General features: G+C 39.4%; 1 protein-coding gene across 1 annotated transcript in view; it reads right to left on the minus strand.

Moving 5' to 3' along the window:
- Positions 1-9,646: 9,646 nt before the first annotated feature.
- Positions 9,647-17,238, minus strand: part of vwa5b1 (von Willebrand factor A domain containing 5B1) — a 29,407-nt gene continuing 21,815 nt past the window's right edge. The window contains exons 18-22 of the mRNA XM_005740931.2: positions 15,386-15,520; positions 14,726-14,797; positions 14,205-14,274; positions 11,672-11,795; positions 9,647-10,875 (exon numbers count right to left, since the gene is read on the minus strand). Coding sequence (XP_005740988.1) covers positions 10,243-10,875; positions 11,672-11,795; positions 14,205-14,274; positions 14,726-14,797; positions 15,386-15,520 — 1,034 coding nt within the window. The 3' untranslated portion in view covers positions 9,647-10,242. The remainder of the gene's footprint in view (positions 10,876-11,671; positions 11,796-14,204; positions 14,275-14,725; positions 14,798-15,385; positions 15,521-17,238) is intronic.

Here is a 17,238-nt window from a genome sequence, read left to right on the forward strand (position 1 = left end):
AAACAGAAATGACTGAAACCAAAGATCACTGCTGGGATGAACATCTGAGCTAAACATCTTAAATGCTGCTCTCGCTTTAATAGATGTCCCACTCTGTAACTCTTTAATGTTGTCATTTCACAGGGAAACTCTAACTGCTAAAGACTGCTGTTCAGTGTGACTTAAAGACAAAAACTTCTGTTATTTCTCTGAACTTTTCAGTTTTAAATCGTTGCTACGAGACTTTTTTTTAACCACACAGACTTTATTTTTACATGTAGCTTAAAAAAAACCAAGCAATGATACCAAAAGATCACATCTGTAAGAACATTATTGTTCATCTAATAGTGGTACATTAACAAACAACCCTTTTCTTTTATGCTGCAAACATGAAAGCAGCAGCGCTGGTTCAACACCATGGAAACCCATCAGTCGAGTCGTGCAGTGCTTTTAGCATCAGGGGCAGTTGCCGTTCTGACAGTGAGGGAACCATCAAAGACATTCCTTCTATTATTTCCTGCTTAAGAGTTTTGAATGTCAATGCGGCATGAGGACTGTGCAAGAAGTGCACCGTGAGGGCTTCACACAGGCTTATTGATGGAAGTGAAATGATTGCTGCACTCTGAGGTGGGAGGCTACAGCGGGCAGTGGTTTACACATTCCCCTAACTAACCAAAGCTCTCTGGTTTGATCCTTTGAGAAGTCACAAACGTCTTGTGTCAGGAAGGGCATCCAGTGTAAGCATCTCTGCCTAATCAAATATGTGGAGCTGCCTGCTGGTGTGGCCTCATGTGAAGAAGGGAGCAGCCAAGAGTAGATTTTATAAATGAAATTTGCCATTTAAAAGATATCGCGTTTTCCTGCTCAGGCGCCAGCTGGCCCTGATTCAAATTACATGTCTGGTGTGTTTTTCTCAGACAGTATAAATAATCAGACAAATTACACTCTAGACTTCTGAGTATCACATTTGTACTTCATAAAACTTATCTTATTCTTTATAATAAGTGGAAATGACATTTTTCTCTGCTAGTGCCTTATTAGAGAGAGGAAACCTTGAATTGCTTTAGAGCTCCTTTTTTTCCCGAGAAGTGTTATTAACTGGGAAGGCAGTGGATTGATTTCTTTTTCTTTTAGGATGCGCTTAGCCTCCAGACATGGTGACACACTGTTCAGTTCAAGTATTTGAGCGCTACTACATCAAAAGAATCAAATATTCTCAGTAAATGGCTGGTACATTGCAATAAAAACAAGGTTAATCAAAACCTTCACGGTTTCTGCACCTCAAAATGAGAGAGATTTACTAATCATTTCTGCCTGCGATGTTATTCTGATTTCTGTCATTTGTATTATGCTTCCTATTTCTTCCTTTTTTATATCAAGCTGAAACTACAGTACTGGGACTGCTGTATGTTTCACAGGTAATACATGAGGCAGTACTGTATAAGAAGCACAATGCAAAACACTTTTTTCAAATAAAAGGCAAGTCTTGTATTTATAGTTTTACGTAAATATTCATGCATTTTAGCATTATTAGCTCAATAAACTTGAAGTTATTTAAAGTATAAGTACTTTTCTAGTGAACGGAGGCTTTATATTATGTTTTGTATTGCTCATATTATTACTAATGCACCCAAATTTGGATGTTCCTGGATTCTTGTTGAATTTTAGTTCCTGGCGTGATTTGTGACCCCTTTGTGCTTTACCTTCCACTTCTGCTCCAGTTAACTGGGACTCCACGTCCAGCGAACTGGAAATCTTCTGCTGCTTGTCAGTCACCACTGTTTCTGATTGATTTGCCACCAGCTGCTTGTCTGTTTGGAATTTTAAGTCCCAAAGGATCTTTTGCTCTCATCCATTTTTGGTACCATCTCCCATAACAGCTTGGAAATTTCTGATCCATATGTGGAACAAATGTTGCCAAATATGGATTAGAAGTTGCCATTTACTTACCACTATCCCAGACTTTTGGTTGTGACTCGGTGTAGACTGCCCCAACTGCATCTTACATGTGCTGGACAGTCTCTGGGGCACCTTAGCACAGTCTTGGGACCTGTGGTTGGGGTTGATGCCTTCCTCTATGGATCTGCTGAGGGGCTGTTCTTGTGCTGCCATGTTCAGAGCCTCTGTGCTGTTCTTTGTCAGCAACAAACAAATATTTACCATACTGAAACTACAACCCTCAGAAACGGGCTACAAAATGTGTGTTTTTCACCAATGATGAGAAATAACATTTCAGTAGAAAGGTTGCAATTTTTAAGAAAAAGGAACATACAGCTTATTATTTTGGGGGTTCTTTTTCCTACTAGAGAGATGATCCCATGTACGTTTTTTCTTCATCCTTGTTTAGTGTTTCTCTGACCAAAGTAAAGTTCTCTCCATCCATCCCTTCCCTAAATGTATTAAATAATTAATGACAATCATGCCTAGAGGCTGGCGGTGCAAGGATGTGCATTACTAATGCAAACTGGACCATAGTGAACCACAGACACACAAACAATATAGTGCATCAACTTGATTTTCAAGAGCTTTTTAAAAAAATGTATTTTCATTCAAGGCAACACCTCGACAAGAAGCAGATTTTATTACAGCACCGTGATGTTCATATTTCAGCTCTAAATTTAAGAGACATTTGTGGACGATGGGTTTGGGTCTCAAAACAAGGATCTTTCGTGGGTAAGGAAAGAGTATTAACCACTACCAACTTGTGAAACTATTAATGTACTTGTAATAAACATTGAAATGATCTGCACCACTTTTTGTTGATCATTTTCATGAAGGGTCAGGGTTACATCAAATCGCTGGGAACGCAGCATTTCTGTCTCTTATTCTGCACACATTCAGACATTGTCCCAGATTTTGATTGAATCTAGTTTTCGAGAGTCAAGACTGCAGGAAAGACATTTTTCTAAACTCTGGTTTGTATCTAATGGCTGTGAAGAAAAGCAGGGAAGGCTGTCATCATTGCCTAAGTGGAGGTTAACCTGTAACCCATTTTTCCCGACTTTGAAAGGAGAGTTTCGCAGAAAATAGCAGAAACCACCCCAAAGAATGGCAAAAGCAGCTTCAATAAAGACTGAGAATGGACGAAGTGGGTGGGAAAGTTTTTCAGCAGTTATTTTTCAATCATGCGCATAGCAGAATATGACATGAAATGACAGAGTACGTGCCCATCTCGCGAGAAATGTGCTTCCAAAAGAAATGTGGCAATCAGTGCATTCCTGCTAAAATTCAGGGATCACTACCACACAGAATAGCAGCTGGAAAAACATCTGACATCAGTTATTGGGACAAAAAATGGGACATAAAAATATGAGGATTTCAGGGCTATGAAATCAAAATCCACCTTTGTCATTAATATACTGTTCTAGCAGAGGAGTTGAGAAAGTTTCATTCAAAGAAAATATTTGTTCTTCACTTGCAAAGTGATAATTATTGCACCACTTCCAGCAGCCTGAACCATTCATATAAGGCGGGATGGATCCATGCTTTCATGTTTTTACACCAAATTCTTAATGTGCCAGCAGAAATGGCGACTCATTAGACCAAGCATCATTTTTCAATCTTATTTTGTCTGATTTTTGTGAGTGTGAATGTGAGTCAGTGTGAACTGTAACCTCAGTTTCCTGCCAGCTGATAGGAATGTCACTCGGTGTGGTCTCCTGCTGCTGCAACCCATCTCCTTTAATGTTCGACATGAGTTACTGTTCCCATATACTTCCTACCACCTCAAAGCAGTCTGGATAATCTCCTCTGACTTCTGACATCAACAAGGCAACAAGGCATTCACAAATAGAACTACTGCTCATTTTCTTTGACTCATTCTCTGTAAACCCTTGAGATGGTTGTAGTAGATCAGCGGTGTCTGAAATACTTAGACAAGGCAATCTGGCACTAAGAACCATGACACATTCAGTGTCACTTAAATCCCTTTTTTTCCATTCTGATGCTTGGTTTGAATTTCGGTAGGTCATCTTGACCGTGATAGGCCAATTAGATATTTGCATTAGCAAACAGGTGTACTTAATAAAGTGGCCAATGTGTGTATACATAACATTTAGTTTCCTCATGTGGTCATCTTAACAATAAATAATCCATTTAATAAATATTAAATAATTTATCAACAGCGGGACTCTACTGTGGCTCAAAGTTTAGTCCTGGATTGACTGTTACATTGAGGTTAAAAACATAAATTACTGAGAAAAGGATAGACACTTACTAACAGTTGCTATGCAATGAAAACGTAGCACAGCAACTGCTAATCGCGATCTTAAGTTCTGCACCCCAAAGCTGAGACACTAGTCATTTATTGTGCCCCACGACCTGCCTCTAGGCCAGCAGTCAGCCCGACACTGCAATTACTTATGTTTGCTCTGTATGCTATTTATGTCCAGTTTAAACTACTGTGATATAGTGGTCTGGATTAAATCAGACATAAGCCTCCTTTCTAAAGCCAGACGAGTTTAAGTAGCTGGAATGTAACAGAATAATTGTCACTGAAGATGTTGAGTAAATGGACCTGCGGGGAAAAAACATGAAGATGGATGTGCATGTCGAGCTAAATGAGCACTTTGATGCTTTCCAGCCTGAATCTAAATGAATCTTTGGCTCCCATCAGCGTTATGTTTGTAAAACCCACCACTGTTCTCACTGATCATGTCATGCTACATTCTAATCTATATATAGGACTGTAAATGAAATAACAGAAGATTAGTTCAAACAACACATTTTCACATGCATTATAGTCAGTAGCTTAGCAACAGGACACAGTCCAAACTTTTCTAAGGTGATTTTAACGTGTGTGCGTGTCTGTTGTTGGAATCAAGGCGTGCTGCGTAATATCACAACACACCTGAGAAAATATCGTGATTTAAATACGGGTTTTTGTGTGCATGCTCTTCAAAGCACTCCACAATGTCAGGAACTCTTTGAGTCTTGTTTGATCTCTCAAACAGGGGTGAAGACAGTTATTAGCGCAGCAGTAATGAGCTTTCATTTTTCTTACCCGGTGCTCCGTTCGCTGGCCCTCTCTTCCCCCATTTCTCGTTCATGCGCCCTCTGCCTCTCACACCAGGCTTGTTTTACCTTGTAATAGTGTGGATGGTGTAAATGGTGCCTTGTCATCCTAATTACTATCACCCTCTTTGATTTCAAGGACCCACATTATGGCTGCTTTTTGTTGTTAATGAGACTTGTACCGTGTCACTCGGGGGAAGGAATACAACCAGTGTAGCTCAGGTCACCTTGACTTCAGTTCAGTGATGGGAAAATGTTGTGAAGCCCAAAGAGTTTTTAATAGACTGCTCTCCAAACTTAAGTTTACAGAGTGCATTTATAGTCAAAGCAAGAGCAAAATTTCATTTTCCAGTTGCTGTGAATGTATCATTACTCATACAAACGTTAGTCCCTAGCAACCAGCAGGATGAGTGCAACTATCAGCTGGAACCAAGTTATAGAAGCATGTTGTCCAAACTTACCATGAAGTCCAACAACTTTGCTCCCTTTCTCCAAACGTTCTCATTTTTCTCCTGTCAAGTGTGCATAAAAAGCCTTTTTTGTAATTTGAAGGGATGAAGCAGCATTGTTTCTACACATAACAAGCAACTTAGCAAACAACCAATTAAATAAATTGTATCTTTGTTACTAGCAGCCTGCACATAATTTGTCCAAATTTCTTTAGCTGAATATACAAAAAAGTGTCAAAAATAACACATTTTGACAGGCATCAAATAGGATGTTTGCAACAAGAGAGCTATCAGGTGGAAATACAGCAAAGACCTGACACGGGACCTGAGAAATGCATCTGGTCTTTCTGTTGATCCATCCATCATGCATTTCATCCAGTGGTGTTGGAGACCTTGTCAAAACTGATGAACACATAAAAGTACCATCATGGACCATCATTCTAAATAAGTGACCTCTAATAGTGCATGACCAGAAAGGTTTCTAGCTTCTAGGTTTGTTTCCATTCACAAAATCTAATCAGGTGTAGCATCCTGGTCATATGTATGAGGTGTAAAACCTTGTGTTTTAGTTGTAGGGTCGTAGGTGGTATTTTTGCCCTGTGTTGTTGCCTGTGTAGACCATTGATTTTTTTTTTTAAGGATTTTTGTGTCTTGTCGCCAAATCTTTTTGTGACGGTAATATTTCAGGGAGCTTCCTTCTGATTTTCCTTTTGAAGAGCACCTCTGTGGGGCTCTTACTTGTGGCTGGGTGATCAATATACTGATAGGTTCAGAGGTACATACAGAGTTACTTTTTTCCCAGTTTAATTCTTCACATTGTGCAACACGTATCCTTTTTCGCTAATAAAATCTCTCCATTTCACAGCTGGTTTATGGCCACCGTGGTGTCATGTTTCCAAGTAATTTTCTGATGTACTGAAATAAACAGCAGGCCACAGTCAGACAGGGCTGTGAGACCAATGTGACTGAAGATGTTCTGTAGAGCTTTATTGTGGTACTTGACTACAGGTTACATTTTTATAATATTGGCAATAATCGTATGTCTATTAATATAGAATTTCCTGCAGGTAGGAAGCCCAGGAAATCAGTGGCTTCCCTCAGCTCATCGAGTGCTCTCTGTGGTGTACTTACATGATATGATTTGATTTGATGACATTTCTCTAAAGCCATTACTGGCCAATATATCAACATAAAAATTGTTCATGTTTGTTTGCCCCACAGCACTTACTGTCCAGTCACCATAAAGTATATGCAAAATGGACATCTCCACTGGTAATTGACATTTGTGCTTCCTTCATTTTGGAGGAAGATTAGTGAGACAAACCGATGGGTAAACCTGGAATTATCAGCATAGCAGGAGATCCTTAAAAAGACAAGGGTCACAGTATTAGTCCATGAGGTCTGCCTTCATGGTAGCAGAGGAACAATAATGACTTGAGCCCCAGCTCTTTGGTTGTAGACTTACTTTATTACATGCACCTTCAGAGCTGGTCAGAGCATTCACAATTATAAAGACACAGCAAAAGCTTTCAGCAGCCTCAAACAGTTAACAATCATTTATAAAGGCACGAACAGCAAATTGAAAGATACTGCACCATACACCTGACTCAGTACATAAAAAATACTTATTTCAATTACAGCTGCACTAAATACTGCAATTACAGGACAAAAATATTACTATATGACATCTACATTGTATTTCTCAGTTCAGAGAGGGAAATACTGCACTACTGCCTCCAATGTGGCAATTGAATCATCAAACACCATAACATAAACACCTGTGCTCATGCAGACGGACGTATGCAACTCAGCCTGAGTGGAAAAAGGAATACCTGAGTAAAGCAACACTGCAACGAGGGGGAAAAAATAGAAAATTAATACTGAAACATGCTCAAATGGACTGAAAAGGAAGAATAAAAAAGGCAGAAAGAAGGGTATCGACTGTGTATATATTTTTAAATGAACCAATTGTTACTGCAATGAACAGGTTTTACATTTTCAGCTGATTTAAACCTTGTTTAGGCACTTGAGGTAAAGAAGCTTTGACAGTGATAATTAGCAGGGGCCATTCATCTTTGATTTCAGGAGCAGGACTTTTGGTCGCTGTACATATTATTGGGGAGTAGGCAGCACCAGCTGTTTGCAAATCCAAGGTCCAACATAAGTGATAATTAAATTATAGATCATTACAAGTGGGTTTAACCGTTTTTGATTTTGCTTTATAATGTGCAAATAAATAGTTTCCAATAAAAAAATATTTAAGTCAACTAAATCCTGAAAACTCATTTAGGATTGCATCGTGCACACATAACATGCCTCGCTCTCCCATCACATACCAAACACATACTCCCAAATTGGCAGCCCATTTAAGATGCAGAACTTACCATCTAACCCTGCATTGATGTCTACTGGTTTCAACTCTACAACACCCCAGCATCCACCTGTAGTCCACAGTGGGATCTCTCCAGAATTTGTATTATAGTTTTGGGAGTGATTTCATATTAAAACAGTGTTTTCAAATGTGAGTTGTTCTTTGAAATAAAAAATCTGTATTCAAATAACATAACTTATAAAGTAAAGCTCTTTCTGGGGAAAGAAAAGTATTGAATTTAATTGTGCATATATATAGATATGTTTATATGTGATTATGATGTCAGCAGGATGTGCAACTAATTTCTAGTAATTTGGCTGTTTCTATCTGTCTGTCTCTCTTTTTATGGTCCGAGTTTTTCAGTTTGCAACTGTGCAAGACCCAATAATGAAAATTAAGAGCTATAACACTGAGATAAAGATGACGGCTATGTTTAAAGACAGGTGTCCTCCAGCCAGTATCACAGAATAACTTTTAGCTTCCGTTATTGCCTGTTATACCATACTACTAGCAATTACTATTGTATTTCCTACATCTTTATGTAGTGCATAAAAACACAACATGGACAAAATAACTGGGCCAACTACACATTACGGCTGATTTAGACTGATTTAGACTTTTGCAGTGAATCCTTGTAGAGCCCAACGTCCACATTCGTGGTTGTATGCACATGGCTCCACTGATTCATTCAAAACCCACAGCAAAAAGGTCGCCAGAAACTCAGGGGAGGAATCTCCTGAACGGACCAATTACAACAGGGGCGTGTAGTTACATTTCCAGGGAGCAGCATGTCAGGTTATGGCAAAGGTTACAGCGTAGGTTTACAGAACAGATCGCGGTTATGATGCATGTACGGCACTGATTTATTAATGCAGAAATACAAATCCCCTCCTAGGGGGGGCTTTTTGGTCATTGAATCCATGCCTTGAGGCTCTCAGCACACAGGATTTGTGCTGATGCCAGTGGAGGTTTGGATCTCTACAGGTATTAAGTCAGCACCGTGTTTGCCACTTTATGCACTATGCACTTCAGCACTCAGCCATCCCACTCTGCATCTTTACATGGTCTGCTACTTTGTGTGAGCTGCTGTGGCTCTTAATCACATCCACTTTGCAATAATACCACTTACAGCTGATTCGGAATCAGCAAGAAGGGAAGAAATTTCACAAACTGACTTATTGCAGATATGACATCCTGTTACAGTACCATGCTTGAATTCAGTGGGTTCTTTAGAATGAGCCATTTTAAAAGGCACCTGAATTCAAAGTTTAAGAGGCACGGCCCAATGCTTTTGTCTATATAATGCTTTTGATATATTTTAAGTAAAGTGTGGTCCTTAGTGCTAAAAGCCTAATTATTTCTGTAGGTTTCGTGCTATTTTTTGAGAAGCTTCATTTAGAAAAACCTCTTAAAGCGTAATCACTTTTTTATTCTAACAGATTAATAACAATGTTTATGTCAGCTTACAGCAGTTAAACCTGGTAAATTACAGGGAAAATCTCTGTGTGAATTAGAGTTCAATTAGTGTAAATTTCCTTATTACTTAGCAAACCTTCAGCTTATGAGGATAATTCTGAACCTGCAAACCGCTGGTGCATCCAGCTCCACATCTGTGTTTTTGTTTTTAAGTAAAAGTAAAAGAAATAATAAATCTTATACTCTAAAACAGTTATAATCAGGTACGGGAAAATAAAAACTGTATGAAATATAGACAGTAAATCACATGCTAGAGAGATACACACATTTCCCCACATATACCACATATTTTTTTTCAAACAAATTGTTAACCTATGACATATTTTCTCTAGCTTTTTGCATATTTTTCTTTCTCTGCTACAATTAAACTGCAAAAATGGCAAATAGTACTAACAATGTAATGGCACCGAGCATTAGAAAAGAGTGCCAGTACTGAGGGCAAGTAACCAGATTATTATTTTCAACATTTGTTTCCCCTCAGCACAATCCAAACAATTCAGAAAAGGTTGTACTGTTGTAAAAATGGCGTGTACTAATTAGTGGAACAGTTGATCTTACCATAGTTTTGCAGCATTCTCCTTGTTACATCAATGTGATGACAGTAATAGCTTTTCTCAGATGATGATGGTTGATGGCATGCTACAAATTTAACACTGGCATTCTTCTCTTTCAAACTCAAATCAGTGGCATAACTCGGATAGCTCCATTGCTAATAGTGATCCAGATACAGCATATGGCACCAGCGAGGTAACAGCTTGCACACACTGTAGTTCCTCTGAAGAGCCTGTGATATGTTTGGAGGAACAGCACACAAACAGAAGAAAACACACATTGTTCACAACTGCAACGCAAAATCAGACTCCAGAGGACAAACTGCTGATCAGAGAATAGCATGGCCTCAGTTAGCATAGTATCGTTAGGGTTTGAGTACTTGCAGTCTTGGACTGACAGGCCTCAGACGCTGTTAGGGTTGTAACAGAGCATGTTCAGTTGCAGGTTTTCATCCCAGTGTCTGAGGATGATGAAGAGCTGATTGGCAGCAGCCTTCACTGATGCTAAATCTCGGCCCTCTGGGATGTCCTGCTCACTCAGCCACATGCTGGCCTTGGCGGCTACCAGTTCCCATTCTATAAAATAGTTGGCAGAGCTATGCTCCAGCCAGGCAAGGGCCACCGCTGTAGCCCACACCATGCTTTCTACAGGCGATGGTGTTTCCAAGCCCCCTGACCCAGAGCTCTGTGCACTATCCACCCGGGAGAGTGTGGAGAGCGGGGGATTGGCAGCGGCAGATGGGCTGGCTAACGAGGAGGGACCAGCATCCGTCCAGGTGCTCCTGGACAGATGAGACAGGCTGTGAATGCCTGCGGTGTGATCTGCAGGCTGCTGATATGTTTCTTGCTCAAACGGTGATCTGCATCCATCATCAGCACTCTCAGCACGGCGGCTGCTGGAGTGAGACAAGTGGCCCAGGCTGGTGCGGTGACTGGTGAAGGGGGACGTCCACTTTAGCTTGTCCATGGGCACATTAATGGCATCGCACAGAGCTGCGTCCAGGGGAAATGCACCACAAGCCAACTGCAACAACACCTGTACAGAAGAAGTTATTAGAAAATTATTTAATTTGTTTAGTTACTGCAGTCTTTAATCCTTCAGCAGTGAAGCAGAGGGCAGCATGTATTTGGAGAGCATCTAAAATCAGTTTCAGTTGGCAGACTGTGTGTTTGTCTTTATGCGTATCAATAGAAAATAAGGACTAAGGGAGCAAGTCCACAGCTGATTCATATTCATGATGTTCTTCTGCAATGTGGGGTTTTTTCTGCTCCAATCAACAGCTTGTTGTGAGATGCTCTGACCAAGGATTCCTCGCTGTTACAAGAAGAGGAAATCATTTCATGGTCAGCTATTCTACATATCTTTTATTCTACAGCTATTCATTTCTGACACATACTTTATTCCACTGAATCTGGGAAGTGCCAAACAATATACGGACAATGTGCCATGTGCTGAACAATTAGAGCTCCCTTTAAGGTCTTGGTTAGTGGAAGCGAGGGTCATGGTCTTATAATATTAAATGCTCATATTATAAGCACCCTATTAATCCATCAATCATACCCATTTCTTTTGCAACACAGAAAGAAATTTCATTTAAGTCTCTTTTATTCTGAGTGTATATAATGTCAGACTACAGACACGCCACATTTAAATCTACAATACAGCATGCTTACATGCTGTGCACCTTACGCCTCAGGGCTCTTCAAAGCAGCATAAACGAGCAAACTCATTGTTCGCTCTGTCTAAACAGCCTCTGACAGATTCACAGACTCTGTCAGCTCGAGTTAGTGTACGTTAAAAAAACATTCACATGTAAAGATCTGCAGCCCACCAGAGGAATGTAGTCTTTGTTCTCGTTGTCGCTCTCTCCAATTGAATCACCAGACTTGCTGTGAGATCGACACATGAATCCTTTGGCAGCTCGAGTTAGCAGACGAGTCCTGCTGAGGGCCAGCCTTAAAGAGGAGAGGGGGGTGCAGAAGTAAATTACAGTGTAAAGTATGTGAAACACAAACCATCATTAGGTGTAATCCACTGACTGTGAAGGAAAAGAATGGCAACAACTTCTTTCTTTTCTTTTATGTAAAAGTTTACACGTTTTATAACCCAATAAAAAATGGGAAATTATTTTTTTTACAGGTAATGAGGTTTTTTTAGCCTCTGGGCATCTCCATTTCTAGGGATGGAAAATGTCTTCGTCTATGCAGAAATATCTCCAATGACAGTTTATTGGATTGATATGAAACTGCACAGACCACATACATTTTAAGGGGAACTACCCTCAAGGTATAAAAAGTCAAATCAGTGAAGAATTGCCTTATATCTGCATTCCTTTATATGACCATTAGGGGGCAACTCCTGAAGTAGTACAACTGTATAGAAATCTATGAGAAAATAACAACACGGCTCACTTTTTTATGAGCTCTGTAAACACTGTCCTCGTGAGTTTATGGTCTCAATCACTAGTTTAAAGTCTTGGTGAAAGTGTTTCTGTAATTTCTAATTTTCTCTCTGTACTCCATCATTGTGGATTTGAAATCAAACCCTGCACACTCTCACCTTTGGGTTTTACAAAGGTTTTGTAAACCACTATTTACAAATTACATTTTTGATGCATAAAGGCTCAAAAATAATTAGGCAAACTAACATCATTTAAGGTTTTAATACTTGGAAAAAATAGCACAGCAATATACCTTGTTCCAATTTAGCCTAATGCTGCATAAGTGATCAGACAGCGCTTCACGGTGCAAGTGGAAAGTGACCCAAAACCTACTGCAAAAGCAATCAAGGAGCTTCTCTAAGCAGAGAAATTGTATATCCACCTGTTTGCACTCAAAGACACCACCTCTTATTAAACTATTAGTTATTAAATACAAAACCAAAGGCAAAGAGACCCATTTTCATGGTCTTAGACATTATGCAGTCTACTGATTGCAAATGATTTTCATTCAAGTATTACAAACAATCCTTATATTTAAAATTATATTAGTTTGTCCAGTTACTTTTGAGTCTATGTGACTGTAATTTGTAAATCGTTCATGCAATACTTTTGTTAAACCCTTGAAATAAGCTTAAAGTTCAAGCACTTCTTCATTAAATTTCCACTGTGGGGACGTAGAGATGCAAGATTACACAAAATGCCCAAATATTTATGTAACAAACTGTATAACATTTATATTGTATTTTATAAAAACACATATAACCCACTATACCCATGTGAGGTCAAAAAAGAGACAAAAATGCAGGGTATGCCTTAGGGCACGGCTACCTTATGATTTCAGAGTTATTTCATTTGAGAATGCAGTATATCATGTTCACCCATCAGCTTCAACATTTGATCTAACTACAGTAATATGGGTGAGACCAACATGCTCAGCTTAGATTCTGTGAGTGATGTAGCAGTGGCTTTATCTGATTTATATACATAATCTCAAATTATTTTCTTTGCAAAATGTCTCAACATTTACATGATTTTGTCTCTTATCGGCGCACAGATCCTTTTGTACTTTTGGTTTTTCTTCACTAGTAATGAATAATGTTAACCTGCAAGCGACTGCAGACAAAAATTTGCCCGTATGGCTAAATCTGTTATATTTAGATGTTGAACTTGACTGCTCGTTTTAACAAATCTCCATTGTCCATTAAGTATGGTTGTATCTAAGTAACTTTCTCTTTTAACCTGTTATTTAACACCAAAATCAGGTCACAATTTGAGTTGATTCAGAGAATACTTTCTACACATCATTCAGCACATATGTTCTACCTGCAAGAGTGGTATACTCTCCCAGAAGTAACCCCCTTATGCAAACCTCCAAATCTTTCCTCCTCCAGCCAAATTTCTAACTAACATGATTGGCCACTTGTGATGAGGTGAGCAAAAGTCAGACTTCACTCAGCTATTTCAATCAGTCAATTTTCATCCAGTGCTATGGAGATTTTCCATTAGAGACCAGCTGAAAATATTGTATATTTTTTACAGTTATGCCATCTGGCCTCTTTCTTTCATTCATTTGAACAGTGTTTCACTCTGCGCAGGCATCAGCACATTGTATAACCTAGGTGTCTCAGCTCTAAACACATCCTGGCAGAGCTGCAAGCATGGCTGTGGACTCTTTGTGTTGAGGAGAAGAAATTGTAACTCAGTTCAGGGTCACAGCTAATGATACCCTGCATTCAATTGATACATTAACCTCAATACATCTTACGCTAAAAGCCAAAATCAGCTGACAGGAATGGATAAAGATGATGTTAAGAATATTTTCTGCCCTGTGAAGTAGTCGAATTGTAATACCAATTTAGTTCCTAATGTAGTGGTAGCACAGCCTCAGCACATTAATTCAGCCAGCAAGCCTCCAATCACCCACCTGGCAGAAAAAAGGCTTTCCACCGATTTCTGTGATTGGTCGGAGGTCACAGAGGGACTCCTCTGGGAGACTTGGAGACAGCAAGACACAAAGAGAGGCAGAGTTAGCCAAGGGAAAAGAGAGAAGTGAGGGCGTGCATTTTTTTCACCTTATTTAGTTTTCCCTCCTAAGTGTGAAATAATAAATGCCTGAAAAACACCCACTGATATATAAGTGACAGAAGACATAGCTGCCTCTCCTCTCCAGGTGAAACTCTTCTTGTTTGTTTCTTTATTTTTTTCCAAATAAGATCCAGACGGCATTTGTCAATACAAGCCACCAAATTCTGTCGACTTCTGTCGTCACTGACAAGCACAGGGACTAAAAATGTCAATAATCTCATGTTTCTCATTTGGACCAGTGCGGCCGCGCCGCAGAGAAAACGACAACAAAGTGCCAGACAGTGCATGTCAAAGGTCTTCGTGGAGGGAAAATTGAGGGGGCACAGCAAACTCACTGACCGTTTGATGTGTAACACTTACCCTCCGCAAAGCTACACTTCTCCCAGCCGGCGGAGGAGGGGGTGCTGCACGGAGAGACGCCGTCTTCTCCACCTGAGACGATGATGAAAAAGATTTTAACTGTCAGCTGTGCTCAGTTTTATTTCTTATCATTCCAAACCTAAGAGGTCATTCTTTTGTGGAAAAAGGGTGGTATCTGTCTAATAATGCTGATGCAACTCATCTGTATCTGTGCACGTTCTTTTTTTAACCGGCAGTGCCTAGCAGATGTTCGAGTGGCGTGCTCGTCTTAGCTCCCGCTGTTGCTATGCCACCACTGAAAAATCAGTTTAAAATGTTGTGACCCTTTGCTGAAGCTGGATTATTTTTAATGTAAAGTAGCACTCGGCTTTTCGAGCTCAACATCTCACAGCTCCCAGAGCTGGTGAAGCAAGATCGAAACCTTTCCCTTGTTGAATGAACCAAGATTTCAGTTAATAAATATGATTCTTATTCTTTCCTCATTGAATAATGCTCCTGTAACTGCTTCCTTTGATCATATACTCCATGCTTGCATCAGAATAAAAGACCTCTTCGTGTCTCATTTCTTTCTACTTTATCTCTAACTGGCTATTGATCCAGAAATGAAAGCGCCTTCCCTAGGACTGAAATGTGAGCCAAGAATAAAAAAATGCAGCCTACTGTTGTGCAGCAGGACATCTTCGACTTCCTCCGACATGCCGCCAGACTGAGAGCGGCCAAGCCCGATGGAGTAACCTCTGTTCTTTCTGCTCCCTGAGCGAGAGCTGGAGTGTGAGTTCCTCTTCAGACCATCACCTGAAAACAAATTTTTGATCGTGAGACATTTTTTAAGCCTGCTGTGGGCATCTGATGTGTAATTCAGACAGAAAGAAATCTGCACTTTATTATAAACATGGGATAATTCAAGCTGCATAGACACATTTTAACCTTTAAGTAACCAGAAGAGGGACTTAAACTCTAGACATGAAATTTAATCATGAAAATGTTCTCTACCATTATTTTTTTAAACCTGCTTCACAGATTTTGGGGAGGTTATTTGGACATGCTGGTAATGTGGTGTGGCAACAATATGTATTTCAACAATATAGGCTTTGATTTTACTGTAATTTTCAACTTTGAATTATTACATTGCGATGTCTTGCAGTCAGTCATGGCTAACAAAATCCATTGTTGCAGAATTCTTGGGGGTTTCTATCCTGTATTTATAGAGTATAAATGATCCCTTTCTGCATAAACATGAATGAAAATAGTAAATTACAAATTACATTAGTGCATTTTACAGGAAAAGGAAAGGAACCAGTATCAGTATAATAGATGCATGCAGATATTTTAAGAAAAAAAGTATATATAATTAGGTAAGAAGTTTAAAATAATATGGTGTACATTGCCCCACTCACTCACAGTGGTTTTGTTTAATAAGAGTAAAATTTACCATGTTCAACTGGAGGAAGTAGTGATTGTTTTTATTATTTAAATTATTTTGCCACAAATTTACTCACTCTCTTTTCCGTCACTCTGGTTGTGCAAGCAGCCCCTTTTACATGCCATCCTATGTTTACTAAAGATATCTGTTACTCCCATTGGTAGAGGCTTGACTGGTTGAGGCTACCTGGTTATTTTGTATCCACCCACTTTAAATCACAAGTTTGTCTTGTTTGTTTGTCTGTTTCTGCTACATGCCACTTACTTTCATTTATAGTTAATGATCTCTATTTGCCAAATCGCTTCTGGGCTCTTGGTAGCCTATCATGCTGAATTCCAGCTCTGGACTCTCCTGGAGCAGCTTTGCATAATTCACACTTCAAGTTAATCCCAGTTAACCCAATAGTGAGCTTTACTGCAGCTCTCCAGGTCACTGACTGTCTGAAACATGTCGTGTTAGCACGTCTTCCTTTAAAAGGCAAAGATTCCTTTAAGACAGGTTTCTTCTGACTGACTGCTTTTCACAAGCGAAAGGTTCAAACAAGGGGCAACCACAGGAGCTGAAATAAAATGAAGCCACCATAGACGTGCTAAAAACTAAAGTACCTCAGGTGTCACTTAAAGCTGGCTCCAAGACTTACATGTTAAACTGTTATTCTGAGTATATTTACAGCATTTACAGCTTGGTACACAAAATGTTTTTGGTCTCTGTGGATTGTACAGGCGTCTGGCTCCAAAAGAAATATGATAGTAGCCAAAATACTAATGCTTAATCCTCAAAATGTGGATACTGAAACCAGTGTGTGATTTTAATGCGGCTATGTCAATGAGCTGTGCCTGAAATACCCATATCAAGGCTAGATACTCTTTCAGACTGATGTTTTAGAAAAAAAATGACTATAAATGCCATAGGAAGTTTCCTTTTTTTCATCTCATGCTTCATATTTGACAGCGAGATGTTAGAATGACATTGATATTTTCTTCTAAATGCTCTGCAAAAGAAAAGAAAAGGCATTTCTAAAAATATCACACTTTAGATTGCTGTGTCAGGCACAGCAGCAGTCTTTTAAAAAATAAGCAGCTGATTGAAC

Source organism: Pundamilia nyererei, unplaced genomic scaffold (genome assembly GCF_000239375.1).
Source record: "Pundamilia nyererei isolate P.nyererei 1_Seehausen unplaced genomic scaffold, PunNye1.0 scaffold00106, whole genome shotgun sequence".
Lineage (NCBI taxonomy): Eukaryota > Metazoa > Chordata > Actinopteri > Cichliformes > Cichlidae > Pundamilia > Pundamilia nyererei.